This window comes from Triticum aestivum, chromosome 5D, assembly GCF_018294505.1.
Source record: "Triticum aestivum cultivar Chinese Spring chromosome 5D, IWGSC CS RefSeq v2.1, whole genome shotgun sequence".
NCBI lineage: Eukaryota > Viridiplantae > Streptophyta > Magnoliopsida > Poales > Poaceae > Triticum > Triticum aestivum.
In genome coordinates, this window is record NC_057808.1 from 426,697,773 (window position 1) to 426,716,336 (window position 18,564).

The 18,564-nt window shown below is 46.2% G+C and overlaps 2 protein-coding genes across 4 annotated transcripts; one reads left to right on the forward strand and one right to left on the reverse strand.

The window, feature by feature from the left end:
- Positions 1 to 7,522: 7,522 nt before the first annotated feature.
- On the forward strand, positions 7,523 to 10,662 carry LOC123122369 (receptor-like protein EIX2). Its single transcript, XM_044542563.1, has one exon. The coding sequence runs from the start codon at positions 7,527 to 7,529 to the stop codon at positions 10,377 to 10,379; it is 2,853 nt and encodes a 950-aa protein (XP_044398498.1). The 5' UTR covers positions 7,523 to 7,526; the 3' UTR covers positions 10,380 to 10,662.
- A 1,848-nt stretch (positions 10,663 to 12,510) lies between these two features.
- LOC123122371 (zinc finger MYM-type protein 1) lies at positions 12,511 to 15,260 on the reverse strand. Of its 3 annotated transcripts, none has more exons than XR_006460197.1 (4): positions 14,855 to 15,260; positions 14,413 to 14,738; positions 13,005 to 14,337; positions 12,511 to 12,776 (listed from the first exon to the last, which is right to left on the reverse strand). XR_006460197.1 is itself a non-coding variant. In XM_044542565.1 (4 exons), the coding sequence occupies exons 2-4, from the start codon at positions 14,724 to 14,726 to the stop codon at positions 14,012 to 14,014; spliced, it is 513 nt and encodes a 170-aa protein (XP_044398500.1). In that variant the 5' UTR covers positions 14,727 to 14,738; positions 14,855 to 15,260; the 3' UTR covers positions 12,511 to 14,011. The 3 variants fall into 3 exon arrangements, 2 of the variants coding, with proteins under 2 accessions (XP_044398500.1, XP_044398499.1); XM_044542565.1 differs by having other exon boundaries at positions 12,511 to 14,014; positions 14,142 to 14,337; XM_044542564.1 differs by having other exon boundaries at positions 12,511 to 14,337.
- Positions 15,261 to 18,564: the final 3,304 nt, after the last annotated feature.

Sequence of the window (18,564 nt, forward strand, 5' to 3'; positions counted from 1 at the left end):
ATATTTATCTTATTATCTTTATCAGATCTCACTTTTGCAAGTGGTCGTGAAGGGATTGACAACCCCTTTATCGCGTTGGTTGCAAGGTTCTTGATTGTTTGTGCAGGTTCTAGGCGATTTGCGTGTAGTCTCCTACTGGATTGATACCTTGGTTCTCAAAAACTGAGGGAAATACTTACGCTACTTTGCTGCGTCACCCTTTCCTCTTCAAGGGAAAACCAACGCATGCTCAAGAGGTAGCATCATCTAAACAGTGCATGCATGCGTGGTATCCCTTATTTGTCTGTCCTGAAAGGTTACTGAGAGCAGGCCAATCATTGATGGTTACAAACAGCAACGCATGCAGGCAAATTCCTGTTGTTTGTGCTCATCCCACACATGTACATCGTTTCCATTCCATAGCTGTAAAATTTCTTCAACTAATGGCCTTAGGTACACATCAATGTCGTTGCCGGGTTGCTTAGGGCCTTGGATGAGAACTGGCATCATAATGAACTTCCGCTTCATGCACAGTCAAGGAGGAAGGTTATAGATACATAGAGTCGCGGGCCAGGTGTTATGGTTGCTGCTTTGCTCCCCAAAAGGATTAATGTCATCCGCGCTTAAACCAAACCATACATTCCTTGCGCCACCTGTAAAGTCCTCCCATTACTTTCTCTCGATTTTTCTCCATTGTGACCCGTCAGCGGGTGCTCTCAACTTCACGTCTTTTTTACGGTCCTCTCTGTGCCATCGCATCAACTTGGCATGCTCTTTGTTTCTGAACAGACGTTTCAACTGTGGTATTATAGGAGCATACCACATCACCTTGGTAGGAACCTCTTCCTGGGGCGCTCGCCGTCGACATCACCAGGGTCATCTCGTCTGATCTTATACCGCAATGCACCGCATACCGGGCATGCATTCAAATCCTCGTACGCACCACGATAGAGGATGCAGTCATTAGGGCATGCATGTATCTTCTGCACCTCCAATCCTAGAGGGCATACAACCTTCTTTGATGCGTACGTACTGTCGGGCAATTCGTTATCCTTTGGAAGCTTCTTCTTCAATATTTTCAGTAGCTTCTCAAATCCTTTGGCAGGTACACCATTCTCTGCCTTCGACTGCAGCAATTCCAGTGTGGTACCGAGCCTTGTGTTGCTATCTTCGCAATTGGGGTACAACCCTTTTTTGTGATCCTCTAACATGCGATCGAACTTCGGCTTCTCATTTTCACTTTTGCATTGTCTCTTTGCATCAACAATGACCCGGCGAAGATCATCGTTGGGCACATCGTCTGGTTCCTCTTGATCTTCAGCTTCCCCCGTTGCAGCATCACCGTATTCAGGGGGCACATAGTTGTCATCATCTTCTTCTTCTTCGCTGTCTTCCATCATAACCCCTCTTTCTCCGTGCTTGGTCCAAACATTAGAGTGTGGCATGAAACCCTTATAAAGCAGGTGGGTGTGAAGGGTTTTCGAGTCAGCGTAAGACTTCGTATTCCCACATATAGGGCATGGACAACACATAAAACCATTCTGCTTGTTTGCCTCAGCCACTGCGAGAAAATTATGCACGCCCTCAATGTACTCGGAGGTGCGTCTGTCACCGTACATCCATTGTCGGTTCATCTGCGTGCATTATATATAATTAAGTGTGTCAAAAACCATTACAGAACATCATGAATAGATAAGTGACCAAATTAATAGAAGTTCATCATCACATTAAAACCAAAGTACATAGATAGTTCTCATTGAGCAACATATAGCTCTCCAAAGCATCTAATTAAACCATACATTGCAACTATCTAAAACATTTCAATGCAACAATAAATGTGATCATAATCGCAGCTAAGGTAACAATTGATCCAACGGCATAATGATACCAAGCCTCTGTATGAATGGCATATTTTCTAATCTTTCTAATCTTCAAGCGCATTGCATCCATCTTGATCTTGTGATCATCGACGACATCCGCAACATGCAACTCCAATATCATCTTCTCCTCCTCAATTTTTTTTCAATTTTTCCTTCAAGTAATTGTTTTCTTCTTCAACTAAATTTAACCTCTCGATAATAGGGTCGGTTAGAATTTCCGGTTCACATACCTCCTAGATAAAAAAATTATGTCACGTTGGTCGGCATAATTGTCATAAACAATAAATGAAACTACTAGTTATGAAAGATAATATATATACCACATCCGAATCATAGACAGGACAAGGGCCGACGGAGGCGGATACCAAAACCATCGCACTATATAATAACAAACAATAATAAAAATAAGAAAATTACACAAGTATCTATCTAAATCATACAAGTAAGAACTTTTTTCTTTTAGAAAGAAGATAAGAACAAGAGGCTCACCACGGTGGTGCCGGCGACGAGATCGGCGCGGGCGATGGACGGAGGTGAGGACGGGGACGGGACAGGACGGACCGCCAAACCTAGATAAATCTTGAGGAAAATGGAGTTTGGACAAGGAGCTTCGAGAGGAGAAAGCTTAAGTGTGGCTCGGGCATTTCATCAAACACCTCATGTGCATAGGAGGTGAGCTAGAGCACAACACACATCTCCCACGGCCGGCCAGAAAAACAGAGCACTCCACTGCTCTGCTCGCGGGCGAGGGGGTATATATAGGCATCCCATTGGTCCCGGTTCGTGGCTGGAACCGGGACTAAAGGACCCCCTTTGGTCCCGGTTTCAGCCACCAACCGGGACTAAAGGTGGTGGGCCAGGAGCGAGGCCCATTGGTCCCGGTTCGTGTCTGGAACCGGGACCAAAGGGTCCAGACGAACCGGGACCAATGCCCCACGAGGCCCGGCCGGCCCCCTGGCCCCACGAACCGGGACCTATGCCCCCATGGGTCTCGGTTCGTGAGTGAACCAGGATTAATGGGCTGGCCCTGCCTGGACCAAAGCCCTGTTTTCTACTAGTGATCTCTCTAAACCCGGCGAACCACCAAAAAAATTCTGCGGGCCTGCAACCCCCCACCTAGAACCGTCATTTTCCGGCTCGCCTTCACCGGCGCAGCCGACTACGGCTCGTTCTGGCGGAGGCCTTGCCGGCGTCCCCGGGCCTCGCTTCCACTCACCCTAGCACCGCCATTCGCGGCCACGGTATTGCGCTCACGCTTGCTTCCTTCTTCCCGAATTGATTGTCCCAAATACGAAATTCACACTGTTAACTTAACAAAAGAAAAGTTTTTGGCAGGATATGTTTCTTCTTCCTCCGGCCGTTTCCTAAATCAGAACAAATGAAGAAATACCACATGGGACATGTGGTTAGCAAAATCAAAAATTCGCATAGAACGAATGGAGCACAATGGACTGCATTTGGCCCAATTTCCGTTCCCTTCCCCCTTGCCTCGCCTCCAATGAACTCATGGCCATGCCTTGTAAGGTGTTTCCGGCTCGGGCTCGGGCTAATCCAACCGGTAGTCGATATGAAAAGGTCTTCCGCCCGCATGGTCAACCTGCTGCCACACCTCCACCGGTCCTGACAAGGCCTCACCGTGGCCGGTTGCGTCGCCCCTGACTCGGCCTCGGGCACTACTGCTCCTTCCATTAGAAATTTAGAATCGACGACATAATGCTGAATTTATTTTCAGTTGCGTGTGAAATAGCTAAATGCGGGAAATAAAATTACGATTGCTACCAAACCCCATGGTATATCAACCAGCGCCCACCGCCCAACGCAGCAGTTTAATATTTGAATGAAGACCAACAAAGGGGCCAATCATGGAACAAAAGCATCTGGCAAAGGTTTACCGCCCAGCCCAGCCCAGCAGTTTTATATTTGAAAGGCCAAAAAGGAGCCAATCATCATGGCACAAAAGGCATCCGCCAAAAGATTTTTCTCCGGGAATGTCGAATCTTCAGCATGGGCATGGCTCCTCCTTTTCTTCTTCAGAATTAGCATCATTTTCACCGGGAGCCACGATCCGCAGAAATGCAGGGGCATTCGCCAGCTCGCGGCGCCGTTTGCTGAAGCATGCGCACCTTCCAGTAAGAAGATTCTTCTTGTCAATCTCCTGCATACCTGCCCACAAACGAAGGAAAGCACACACGTAGCGCATCAACTCAACGTATAAGAGCATCTTCAATAGATGGTCCAAATTCTGACGGTCCAAAACCGGAGATGTAAAATTTGGACCGTCAAAAAATGCGTTTTGGAGCTCCGAAAAAAGGCCAACTCCAACAGATGGTCCAAATTCATGGTCCAAAAGAGCAACTCCAATAGATGGTCCAAATTCATGGTCCAATAGATGTTCAGGCACTGTACAGCCGCACATATTGCATAAAACATGTTTTAAAACAACATAACAAATTCATGTCCATAACATCAAATTATTACATAGTTCTTCAGATCCAGGAGATGAAATGCAACACAAATACAACATAGTTTTGCACAATACAATATAGTTTTGAACAAACAAATAATGAATCTATGCGGATCTTTCGCCATGCCATTTCCAATGCTCTTCCATCAAATCTTTCTGGAGTTGGTCATGCACATCGCTGTCTCTAATCTCGCTGAACACCTTCACGAAACGTCTGATGCGTTGTTCTTTTCGCATGGGGTTAACAGGAATGCCCATCAAGTGATAGAAGTTGTAATCTAAATCTTTTCCACGCTCGTTCTCAATGATCATGTTATGCATGATCACGCAAGCGGTCATGATGTACCAAAGGATCTTTTGATCCCAAAATCTAGTTGGTCCTCGCACAATAGCAAATTGGGATTGCAAAATCCCAAATGCCCTCTCAACATCTTTTCTAGCCGCCGCTTGTGCATTATGAAAGACAAGTTCTTTCTTACCTTGAGGTGTTGCAACCAGCTTGACGAATGTACTCCACCTCGGGTAGATCCCATCTGCAAGATAGTACCCATAGTTATAGGTGCGGCCATTTTCTTCGAAGGTCACCGGTGGTGCTTCTCCATTTGCTAAGTTGGCAAAGAGAGGTGACCGGTCGAGCACGTTGATGTCGTTGCAAGACCCGGGCATACCAAAATATGCATGCCAAATCCATGTTTCATAATCAGCAACTGCCTCAAGAATGATAGTGGCATCCTTCCCACGACCTTTGAATTGTCCATGACATGACAATTCTTCCATTTCCAATGCATGCAATCTACAGACCCGAGCATACCTGGAAACCCTCGAGCTTTGTTCATCTCCAAAAGCCTCTGAGTGTCCTGAGCATTGGGTGCTCTCAAGTACTGTGGACCGAACACTTCTACCATAGTTATTGCAAATTGCTTGACATAGAAGATAGAAGTGCTCTCTGCCATCGCCAAGTTGTCATCAATGTAATCTGCCGGAACACCATATGCCATAATGCGCAAAGCGGCAGTGACCTTCTGCTCAATGCTATGGCCAAGCAACCCCGCACAGTTCCTTCTCTGCTCGAAGACTGGGTTATGCTGCTTCACTTCATTGCAAATGCGAAAAAACAAGTCCTTCGACATTCTGAAACGGCGTCGAAAGTAATTCTCCGGAAAGACAGGTGATGATGCAAAGTAGTTGCGCACCAACCGTTTGTGCGCATCAATCCGTTCTCTCCGAATGAACGCACGACCATAAACGGAACCACCGTGTTTCGGTTTCTTCCTCTTGTGCATGCCCACTAGCATAGCAATCTCCTCTTCTTCATGGAAATCAAATTCCTCGTCCGACGATGAATCATCTACGAAAGAGGAGTCAACCGAGCTCATCTACAATGCACACGACCACCGTCAAACATACTATCCAATCCCGAGTTAAATCATCAAGTTTTGTCATTTTTTTACCTTGAGGAATTCCGTCGAACACCTTGTGCGCGCGGTGGAGGAAGATGGCCGCCGGTTGGATTGGCTGCTGCTTACGGCTGCGGACGGCTCCGGACGGCGAAAGTGATAACAAAAGAGGTTGGAGGCCGGCCAAGAGGAGCTCGGCGGGCGGCGAAGACAAATTCGGCAGCCGGGCGGAGGGATTGGTGCGGCGGTCGTCGTGCGGCCGGTGCAACGTCCGTGGACAGGCTCACGGCCGACGGGAGCAGGTCGGCGGCAGCCCGAGACCCGCGGAGGCCTACCGCGGCAGCCGGACCGCCGGAGGGGCCGAATCCCGCGCCGGCTACCTCCCGATTCGGCGGTGTCCGGGCGGCGGCGGGGAGGCGAGGGGGGCGACGGCGGTGGAGGGCGGCAGCGGGGATGTGGGGTGGTGACGCGGGCGACGGCGAGGTTTTGGGCGGTCGCGGCGGCGGATTCCGGCCGGCGGGTCGCGGGCGGGCGGACAGGTGCGGCGGGAACGGAAATGAAGTGGCGGTTGGGCGTTCGCGGGCGGCGGCTGGTTTTGGACCAGATGCATCTCGTGATGCATATTTGCATCGCGAGATGTTGGATTTTACATCACGAGGAGGCCGCGGTCCAAATTTTTTTTGCATATGGACCGTCTGTTGGAGCAGCGTTTTTTGCCCCAGACGGTCCAAAAATTAGGTATTTTTACATTTGGACCGTCTATTGGAGATGCTCTAAAGCTTGTTCTCAAGACATGTGAGTATAACAACTTTGTTTGTTTGTATGTGTGATAATGATGAATAACTGAATGTATGTACATTTGTACTTGCAAAGGACTAGACACGACCGATTGGTTTGTTGTGGATTGTGGCGCATTTGTACGAACCGCTGCTAGATTTGTTGATTCTCACGTGTTAAAGTTACCAAGCCTTCATGGAATTAACCAGGATGGTTTTCAGCGGCAGGTTTGGACTGGCTGAAGATTTCCCTCTTCCCGGCAAGGCCTTCGCAAGCGCGGAGGAACGGTGGCTGCATGCAAGAAGAGGGGGTCCCCCAAAACCCGAGGGACTTTGACACCATGGCGATTCTGGTTCACTGAAGGATATGGAAAGAGAGGAACGCGAGGATCTTCAACGCCGCGCACTGCACAGCGGCACAGGCAGGCTTTGAAGCTACCATGGAGGAGTTCAGAATGTGGAAGGCTGCTGATTGTATCAACCAGCTATTAGTGTAGCTAACTGTTCCTGTTCTGTTCCTTCCTTCCCAGATCAACACAATCTCTGTGTTGCCTCAAACACTATACTTGTATTTTCTCTTCTCTCTTAATAAAGATCGGACACCGGCCTTTTTGACAGGATTGTTGTTTTTTCAGCCGGCCAATGTTCTCTGAATGTCTGATTCAATTTCGGAAGCGGAAAACCTAACCGCGGCCAATTGACGCACATAACATCAAGCGATCAACTGCTAATATGTCATAATACATGAAGACATGAGCAGGTAATGGATATTCTTAAGGAGGTTGACTGCAAGTCAAGTCAAGGTAAGCGGACGCGTTTGCTATTGCCATCAATCAGGAATTTCAAAGTAGGGACATAAATTTCCATGCAATTTCCAATGCATTTCTTCAGAGAAGCACTGATTGGCTGGCCTACTAAAGCCACAGAATCCTACTACCTTTTATTCAGATATATATATAAGTACTGATTGGCTGGCTTAAAAGCCACAGAATAAGAATAACAACCCATTTCCCAAACTCGGACATCCCCCATGGGTGCAACTGCAGCCTGCTGCGTCCTGCTCATTCTAGCCGCCACGGCTGCCTCCTCTGTGTACGCACAACAAGCCGGCGGTGGGTGCTTCGCAGGTGAGAGGGATGCGCTGCTCTCATTTCGAGCCGGCATCGGAAAAGATCCCCAGGGCCTCCTCGCCTCGTGGAGTGGCCAGGATTGCTGCCTCTGGAATGGCGTCAGGTGCAGCAACACAACAGGCCATGTTGTCGAGCTCGGCCTCCGCAACAGTTTCTTCTTGGATGATCAGTTCGCTCCCGTGTTCTCCAACAACTCTCATGGAATGCGTGGAGAGATAAGTTCTTCCTTGCTTGTTCTGCGTCATTTGGAGCACCTAGATCTCAGTGGGAACTATCTCGGGGGAATAGGCGTGCCCATACCAAGATTCTTGGGCTCTCTCCCGAGCTTGGTATATCTCAACCTCTCCTCCATGGATTTCGACGGGAAGGTGCCCCCTCAACTCGGCAACCTCTCCAGGTTACTATATCTTGACCTCAACAACATCTGGAATCCTAATGAGTTTTATGGTGATGATAATATATTGCATGCCGAGGATATATCGTGGTTACCACGTCTCCCTTTGCTAAGGTTTCTCGACATGAGTGGTGTGAATCTCACCGCTGTTGGCAACTGGGTTCAAGTGCTTAGCATGCTTTCTAATTTGAGAGCACTTCGCCTTTCTGAATGCCATCTTGTCTTTCCACACACACCTATTCTGCATCCTAACCTAACATCACTTGAGATGCTTGATTTAACAGCGAGTGGGATTGACACCTTGAACCCAACCTACTGGTTCTGGGATGTTGGCACCATCAGGCATCTTGATCTCACAAATAACATAATTTCTGAACCTTTTCTGGATGCAATGGGAAATATGACTTCCCTTGAGGTTCTGAAACTTGGAGGCAATTACCTCACAGGTGTAAGAACCGAAATCCTGAACAACCTGTGCAATTTGAGAGTGCTAACACTGTGGTCAAATCCGATCAACCAAGACATTTCAGAAGTTTTGAAGGGGTTGCCTCAGTGCGCATGGAGTAAGATAGAGTTGCTAGATCTATCTTGTACCAATATCAGTGGGGAAATTCCAAAGTGGATTAACCAATGGACTAATTTGAGCATTCTTCAACTATCTTCAAATAGGCTTGTAGGATCAATATCTACTGAAATTGGTATGCTCAGCAAACTCAACCAGTTGTATCTCGATGGTAATCAGTTAAATGGCTCTATATCGGAGGAACATTTCACCAGTTCAGTGAATTTGGAGGAACTGGACTTGTCTTACAACTCCCTACACATGACAATCAGCTCACACTGGAATCCGCCCTTTAAACTGCATCTGGCTTATTTCCCTCGTAGCAAAGCTGGACCTCGGTTTCCTTTGTGGCTTAAAGGGCAGATCAGCATTACTAATCTTGACATTTCTGATGCAAACATAGTTGATTATCTCCCGGATTGGTTTTGGACTGTATTTTCAAATGTTCAATATTTGAACATCTCTTGTAATCAGATCAGTGGCAGGTTACCAAGGACACTTGAATTTATGCCTTCTGCTCTAATATTTGACCTCAACTCCAATAACCTCACTGGTACTCTACCGCACCTACCAAGGCATTTGATAGAGCTTGACATTTCCAGAAACTCTTTATCAGGGCCACTACCGCAACAATTTGGGGCTCCATCCCTCATGGATTTATTGCTTTCTGAGAATAGTATCAATGGCACTATACCACCATATATTTGTCAGTTGCAGTTACTGCAAGTTCTGGACCTCGCAAAGAACTGTCTTGTAGGACAGTTTCCCCTCTGTCCAGAGGTATCCGAAGGAAGATTCATTAAAGCTATAATTTTAAATGAAAACAACCTTTCTGGTGAATTCCCTTCATCCTTGCAGAGCTTCCCAGAGTTGATTCTACTTGATCTTGCCCATAACAAATTTGGTGGAGAGTTGCCGACATGGATAGCAAAGAAATTGCCAGATTTGTCTTATCTCAAGCTGCGGCATAATATGTTTTCCGGTTCTATTCCAGTTGAGCTCACACATCTTGGATACCTGCAATATCTGGACCTTGCGTATAACAGAATATCAGGATCAATACCTCATACATTGGGTAACTTGAAAGCTATGGTTGAGGATCAGACACAATCACAAGTTGACCCTTTAACGTGGAGTGTGGAAAGGCCAGGAAACCCTGCCACAGACTATGAAACAAAATATGATGATAGCTTAGTAGTGGTAATGAAAGGTCAATACCTTGATTACACTAGCAATGTCTTTTATATGGTTGGTCTTGACTTGTCCTGCAACAATTTAGTTGGAGATATTCCAGTTGAAATAACATCTCTTGTTAATCTGAAGAACCTGAACATCTCCTATAATGGGTTGTCCGGTAAGATCCCAGAGAAGATTGGCCTTCTTGGATCATTGGAGTCTCTTGACCTGTCATGCAATGAACTCTCTGGCGAAATTCCTTCTGGCTTCTCAGACATGACAATGTTAAGCAAGATGAACCTGTCATACAATAATCTATCAGGAAGAATTCCCACCGGGAATCAGCTCCAGACGCTCATTGATCCAGCATCATCGTACATCGGCAACAAATACCTCTGCGGGCTTCCTCTTTCGAGGAACTGTTCAGGGCCTAAGGTATTTGGAGGGGATCTTGACAAGCATCAAGGAGAGGCGAGGTTTTTCTATCTTGGTCTGGCTGCGGGATTTATCCTGGGTCTTTGGGTGGTCTTTGTTCTCTTTTTATTTTGTAAGAGATGCAGAGTTACTTGTTTCCAACTGTTTGACAAGCTAGTGCGTGCTATAAAAGCATTCATGGCCTGAAATTCTTCAAGCTGCCATGGAAAATTTCTGTTCCGAAGACAGAACCCTAATCAGCATTGTATCATCATGTATTTTCTATTTTTCTTTACACCTTGCTCTTTAATCGGCTGTACCGTACTATTCAATTTGGGGGCATTCCTTCAGTACTCTCTTTTTATAATATACGCCAAGAGATCAACTCTAGAGGGTTGCTACTACTGTAATGCACCATTGTAATGAGGATCCACCATCATGGATTGTTGTAGATAAACATGGTATTTTCTCATCGTTGAGGGTGAAATAATTGCTTGCATAGTTGATTCTGAATGCTGAGTGAGGTGTCTGCACGGGGTGGTGGAGTACTAAATGGGAAGGCGTGCTTCGTCGCGGCTCCACTGCAGGTGTTTGTTATTTGTGCTAATTAGTTATCAGCTCCACTGCAAGTTGATCAGGTACAGTGCTTGTGTTTTTGTTTGTCGTCGTAGATTGTATATGCAGAAGGCCTCTTAAGTAGGTCGTGTGTATATGGGGTGAGCTAATGAGAGTACATAGCAAATGCAACGAAATTGGGCCTTCCATTTACAATACACAAGGAGAAAATCTGGTTTTTTTCTCAACTACAGACTTAGCCAAGGACCGGACTACATAGTTGCAAAGTGGTCTATCATGTAAGGAGGTCTATCAAGTTGCATAGCGGTCTATCATGTGAGGAGGTGTATCACAACCTACTATAATATTCGCAGTGCAGTAAATTTGGTAGTTAGTATAGCAAAGGACAGCTTCATCTGAACTAGGTATGGTGTAGAAACTAGAAACTCTAACCAATCTGCTCTAAAAACTGAAAACTCAATGATGAATATTATGGAAGTTAGTATGCGTAAACACATATTTTATTTTGTTAATTATCTTTTCTGTCAAAGTAGTTAACATGCATGCACACTTGAACATAAAGCTAGCTATGTAGCAAGTTCAGTGAGAGTATCCAACCAAGGACAGAATTCGTCCATGTGAAAATTATAAGATACAAATAGATGCTTAAGAATACAAGGGGGAAAATTAGGTCTTCACTTATTTCTACAGTTAAACAACTAAAGAGAGTGTTCATAGGTAAGAAACTAGAGAAGTAATAGTCATGCATCTGATGGAAAACTAAGAAATACAGTAGTTCAACAAGTTTCGCTATATTTACAGAATGAGAATATAATATACCCTTGTTTCACCTTGTACATTGTAGGGTGAAAAGTCAAGTTATGGCATAATGTTACATAACATAAATATTACTCACCTATACTCTGTAGCCGTCCATGGATTTCTGGAGGTACCTAGCAACTGATTATGGGGTATTAGGGACTGGAAGTTCAGGTATTCTGGTAAATATAATATGAACTGGAATATGGTTGAATCCTTCTAGCTAACTACTTCTCCCTCCTTTCCACCTATGGATAACTAGTAAGCAAATCTTGTATGTTATCCACTTTGCTCTCAATACAGAGAAGTTTTCACCCTTCTTTACTTTGAGATATTTTTCGAACGCCCTCTTCTAAAATGATTCATTATCCCACAATCCTCCACATGGCAGTGGAAAATGCCATGGCCTTCCACGGAATTGTAATGATGGAAACATGGACCAGAAATAAGAATATGGTCTAGTTTAGACTCTAGAACCGTAATTGTACTCTCCAGCTCCAACTTTTTTATTAAAGCAAGTATAAGTGCCCTCTCTGCATAAAAAAATGCAGCCAGCTGACAGTACGGTGTTAGCAAGTAATTTTCATGGAGTCTACTACATGTGTAAGTGTGTGGCTATTATAAAGATGGAAACTCATTGCTGAAGTAAAGGGTCTGGTGTGATTTTCATCTCTAGAGATGAGGAATCAGAACTATAGTAAGCGAGGTGTGCATAAGTACCTGCAAGATCTTGTAAAATAGTAGCTTAAACCAATGCATTCTTCGTCATCTTCTCTAACAGCTGGGACATATGTATATGTATTAAACAGAACTATGAAAGTGGTTCATTGCATATCATCCCAATCCCATATACTGTAGACATGCAGACACTGTTCATTACCTCCTAATCCTATTGCCCAAGTAAGCTCAAAATTTCCCATATTACTATGGGAACTTGCTGGAATTTTGCTAGATTTTTGAAAAATATCAAAATTTGAACCAATTTGGTATTGCCAATTCAGACAAACATGTGCTCAAAATGACATGAATTCTTTTAAGACCAATACTAGTAACATGTTTGACCATACCTTGAAGTTTCATACAGTTCACACACCAATACATCAAGTACTAGAGAAGCAACAACTAGAAGACCAAAACAATGATACAGTGTTGTTTCAAACTAATGCTATGGTAGAACACCTCCAAACCAAAATATAGAAATGTATGCCCGAATGACCAGCCGCAAGCCATCTGCCCAGATTAGCACAATTATTAGTGATAGAATAGTAGGGCAATGTTGACTATTAACACTAGTAAAACTGGCATATGCCTCTAAGAAATAACATTGAACTCATGAGGCAAATGTCCTTCACGCCTTAATTTCTGGAATTGTATCATGATTTGATCATCATGAATGCTTCTAAATATCTCTTTCTCAAAGTAGCACACCATTAATCTATTTAGCCATTCATTTGATACCTCATTACGCAAATCTGTCTTGATGATCTTCATTGCCGAAAATATTCACTTAACTGGTGCAGTTGCCATAGGAAGAATCAACGCCAACTCAATGAGGCGATATACCAACTGGAAAGATGTGTGTTCCTTTGTTTGAACCATCAATCGAGCAAGTGTGGACACATCTCGGCATCCATTAAATTCCTCACTTCTCCTAATGTTCATAAGGAATCTTGGAAGGTCAAATCTTAGCAACAACCGGTCAGCTTACGTAAAGTCCTCAGCATAAATTTCAGCAAGCCGAATAAGTTTGTCAGCATTAAACTTTGAGAAGTTGTTTGCCGGATTAAGACAAGAAATACAATCCAATAACTCGGTGGAAACTTCATTGAATCGATGATTCATCTCAGTGATAGTTGCATCAATGGCAACATTGAATATGGTAACCTTGTAATAGTGAAGTCGAGTCACCTTATTCTTAGTGCGAACAGATTGACCCATAGCTCCAACAAGATCATCCATATTTGGCACATCAATGTCATGTGCCTCACAAAAGTTTTTGGCTTGACTGAATAAAGACTCCCACCCATTGTCCCTCATGTCTTGCAAGCTTTCTTTCACATCTAAGATCAAATGCATGGCTTCAACAACATTTTGATTCTTTCTTTGCAAAGCTTGCGATAGATAATTTGTGGTGCTCAACAAGTTTATTGAGAAAAACATGATGAACACAAATTCAAAGCATTCCATCTTAATAAGCAAACCTGAAGCTCCACCTTGACAAGTGTGTTCCCGAGCATCAACCACTACAATTCCTAGCACATCCACCACAGCATTCCACATTGTGAATATACGAAGCAAGGTTCTGAGATGTGAGCCCCAACGAGTATCTCCTGGTCTTGTTATGCTAGATTCTTGATCCAACCAGGTTCCGGATGAAATCTTTCCATTCTCCATCAAATCTAACAATTCGTCTTGATGTTTGGCCAGTAATGCATCTTTCCTCTTGCAAGATGAACGCACTTGAGTCACTATAAGTGGGATATAGTTGAAGAAATCAGCAATAGCAGGACTACATTGAGCAACATTGACAACCACCAACTGCAACTGGTGAGCAAAGTAATGAACATAAAATGCATATGGAGCTTCATCTCTAACCAATTTTTGCAAACCATTGAATTCCCCTCTCATATTTGAAGCCCCATCATAACCCTGTCCACATAGCCTAGAAATTTGCAAACCATGATAATCCAACACATCAACCAAAGCTTCTTTAATTCCAGCAGATGTACAATCCGTGATGTGCTTAATTGCAAGGAATCTTTCCTGGAGCTCCCCGTGGTCATCAAGAAATCTACATGCATCAAGAAATCAGATTAGTGAACATTCTTAGTACATTATAAACAACACTGAAGATGGCATGCATTACCTCACAGTCACTGCCATTTGCTCTTCTACTGAGCAATATCTAGCCTCATCAATAAGGATTGAGAAGTTCTTGTCTCCAATGTCATTCTTAATAATTTTACTTGGATGAAATTCTAGTATGCGCTGCCTTGGTCGGTTTGTACTCTCATCGGATGTGGTACCATTGCTCTCCTCATTTGGGGCTTCAGCCTCAGGAGGCATTGTGCTCACAGCAACTAAGGGAAGGGGATTTGCAGTCACGTTAGCCGGGGCAACTCCAGGCTCAACATCGGCAGGGGGAGGAGTAACTGAACTGCTTGCATAAAAATCATGCATACTCGTAGTCTTCTGTAGTTGACACAAAATCAGTTGACAGTTCATGAACTAGCAAACAGACTGTAAGAGACACTGAATCAACTAGTAATAAAAAAAAGCAATAGAAGCAAACAATTTGGGAATTAAACCTCGGCGTCCCTCCAAGGCTCCAACGGCCGATGCGCTGGATGCGGAGACTGGTCGCGACCTCCTCACTCCGGCGCGGGGCGTGGCGAAGTGCGCCTGTGTGAGCGAGCCGAACCCTAGCTCCGGACGCCCGGCCCCTCGACTTCTGCCAGCCAACCAAAGCACTGCAGACAACCACTGCTCCAGGCTGCTGTCTGGTGGCTGTGATGCTGCGCGACTCCTGCCGGCTGCCGTCCCCGCGCGCGCTGCGGAGCGCCTGCGTGCACGAGGGCAAGCGGGGGAGAAGGGCCGGAGGAGGCTGCCGCTGCCTAGGGTAGGATTGGCAGGGCTGGGCGGGGCGGCGGCGCGTCTCTGTGGCTGCGAACGAGCTCTGAACGGACGAGTCGAGGAAGAGGAGCAAGACAAGACCTGGACGAAGCGCTGTGTGTGCTGCTGGGCTGCTGGCTTTGATTCTTAGAAGTTGGGCTGAGTCATAGGTGGGCTGGAGACTGCGAAGTTGGGCTGGACCGAAGCATAGTAATGAACAGCTCGTCTCTTGTTATTTGCCTTCTCCTCAAAAGAAATCTTGTTATTTGGCTTCTCCTCAAAAGAAATCTTGTTATTTCGCCTTTCTCTCAAAAGAAAACAAAATCCCCAATTTTAAAAAACAAAAAAAATCACCAATGGTTTCACTTTCTTTCAGCTGCTACTGGCAAATTCCGATGCTACCGGAAAAAAACACTGCATCCACGATGATTAAATTTATCGACTATATATTTTTTAGTTGAAATTTATCGACAATTTGGGATGAAGAATTCAGAATGACTTAATCAACGGAATATCGCATAGAAGACAAAAAAACATCCCGAAAAGGAATTTACAAGACCAGTCCAAAAGCAACCGATCAAAATACCATTTTGGAAACTAAAATGCTAGGCGCCTTGTTCTGTAAATAGTTCTGCCAAAAAGAGCTTCCAACGGCAACTCCCCTCTGTGTTGTCTCATCCGAGGCGACACGAGCGGAAGCCTCGGCCGCGCTGCCCTCCCGCCCCACGCCCTCCCCTCGCCGTCGCCGGAGGAGGCTGTCGGGCTAAGCCCGCGTGGTGGACGGCGGCGACGGGGTCGTCTTCCTCTCGTCTAGCCACGGGAGCTCGGGGTAGGGGAGACTCGATCCCCTGTTTCATGGCCCGACGGATCCAGTCAGATCGGCTGCTCCGCCGGCGGCCAGCTGGGCTCTTCCCCAGCAGATCTTCTCCAACGTGGCGGCTCCAGAGCAGGGGCTCTCGCGGGTGGCAGCCGCGGTAGCTTCGTCGGCTGGCTCTGGTCTTCAAGCCAGCTACTCCTCTCCGGCAAGTAGGGGCGGGGTGCGGCCCCCTCCCTGCTCTGTGGGTGCGTCCTCACGCGGGTCGACGGTGTGCTTTCCTTTGGTGACTCCTGGTGGTGTTGCGATGGTGGGATTCCAGATCTGGCCGGTTCTGGCTCGTCGGTGTTTGGCCGGCGAGGAGGTGTGCAGCTTGGTGGCTCTTCAGTGCTTTCCGGCGTGGTGGCTCTTCGAGAGGTGGGTGGGCCAGCGGAGGTGCTATGAGTGGGGGTGCTGGTGGTGTTGGATTGCTCCGGGCGAAAGCTTGCCAGGTCTTGCCGGCCGGCGGCGTCGGCGTATGTCAGCGTCGAATAACCTCCTTGGAGGCGGCGGCGTGGAGCCCCACATCCTCCTACACCCTCGGATTTGCTCTTCGGGTGAAATCCTAAGGCTCGGCAGGGTCGGGCGACGGCGTCGACCTCGTCGCTTCACTCTTTGGGCCATCGCCTTGAAGAGCTTTGGATCCCGTTTGCACGCTCCATGGGTTGGACGCTCGCAGCTTTGCAGTCGGCAGGTGCCGGTCTGGCAATGCGGATGTTTGCGCGGCTTCGACCTTTTTTTAACGAATCGGGCCCTAAGGGGCCGTGTTTCAAAAAAAATAGTTCTGTCAAGAATTATACGGTGGCAGGATTTGCGCCTCGTTCGGTAACAAAAATTTCTAAAGAAAAATTTCATAGAAATTTTCTGAATTTCTGCTCGAGTTCCAAAGAAAAATTTCCGCCGACGCGAAGTTTTTGACAAAAAAAGAAAAAACTATATCTATGCTGCAATCATCAAACAGGTTGTAGTGTGAAATGGTCTGCTCTTCGCCTTCCCGCTCCCCAATTTGTCCGATTCCTATCCTACCTCGACCGACCCCGTATGATTGGCGACGTCCCCGGCCGCTAACATCGCCGTCTTCCCCGGCACCGTCGATCCGGTAGTATTTATCTTCTTCCTCCCCCGGCCATCGAAGCCGACAGCATTCCGTGCCCACGCAGGCGTACATCAAGTGCAGGCAACACATTTAAAAATGGAAACGTGCTCGCATGCGGCTGCTGGCCGATCGGAGAGGAGAGAGGAACAGATCAACGGGCCGCTTTGCCGGCGGCCCGGTCGTCCGCTGGCATGTGCGCCATCTTGACCCCGGAAGTCTGTCTTCGCCATTGTCTGGATGGTCCAGAGGTTAATTTAGGTGCTGGTAAAATGCTCGATGCCTTCCTCCACGCCAAAATTCAGAATGGTACCAACTACTATAAAAAAATAACCAGAGGTTAATTTAGGTGCTGGTAAAATCCTCCACGTCAAAATTCAGAATGGTACCAACTACTATAAAAAAATTAACCAGAATGCTGGATGCTCCAACTCCAATAATTGTGACTCTGGACTGGGCCGCGCCGCGTTGTCGAACACAGCAAGATGCCAATAACGACGATGGAATGGTAAATCAGCGATGGAATCCGACCAAAGATGGAAGGTGAAATTGGTGACGGTATAATCGCGTTTTGTTTACCTGCATTAATCAAGGGTCTAGAAGATTGCCTCATCTCGTTGACTAATCCTTGGCTATTATTCTGGTACGGGCATTTCAGCGGTGGGGTGGCGTTGCGTCTGCCCATTTGATTTGTCTCTGTCTACTCGGTACCTTTCAGCGGTCGTTCGGTGCTCCATCGAGCCACAACTTGCGTCCATCCTTTTCATGAGCAATGCTACACCTACGCAAGCCTTACGTTAAGTTTTACGTAAATCTCCAGTTGTCAAATTGTAATTGGAAATAGAGGGGAGGAGGGGCCCACCCTCCTAGAAATCAGGGGGGAGAGTTACGTAAGAGTTCGTAGGTGTAGTATTATTTCCTTTTCATCTTTCTTTTTCTCGGATAAGTAGATCACTTTTCGTCTTCTTACGGAGGAGTACGTACGTACGCGCGCCCTACGTCCAAAAGAGGCGAGAGAGAGAGAGCAACAATGCTATACCTACGGACCACATCCTACAGAATGAACTTACGGCCTTGTGTGATAGTTTTTGGTTGGATGGGAAATCAAAAGCAGACCCACAGTTGACTTCAAGGAGAGGAGAGATTGGTCAGTGGGAGGCGTCCGTAAGATGATTCCATAGCTAGCGCGTAAGTCTAACAGTTTTGGAGAGAGAAAGAGAGAGAGAGAGAGAGAGAGAGAGAGAGAGAGAGAGAGAGAGAGAGAGAGAGAAAGAGGGGGGGGATAGAGGATCGAGTAGGTTCAAATGCAACCGTCGGTTGAAGCTACAAAATGGGTGCGAATTCTAGAGATATTGGAAAATTTCAATATGCATATATCAAGGACACCTATGGCAATATTGTACCTGACATGGGATACAAGCACCATTCAGACCTGAGGGAGATGGTGAAGTGCGAGTGGA

Bases quoted from the DNA above. Each gene is read 5' to 3' on its own strand.
- LOC123122369 (XM_044542563.1), top strand. From the start codon at position 7,527: ATGGGTGCAACTGCAGCCTGCTGCGTCCTGCTCATTCTAGCCGCCACG.
- LOC123122371 (XM_044542564.1), bottom strand. From the start codon at position 14,726: ATGCATGATTTTTATGCAAGCAGTTCAGTTACTCCTCCCCCTGCCGAT. The intron at 14,338-14,412 runs GTAATGCATGCC...TGATGCATGTAG, and splicing joins CAAATGGCAGTGACTGTGAG to ATTTCTTGATGACCACGGGG.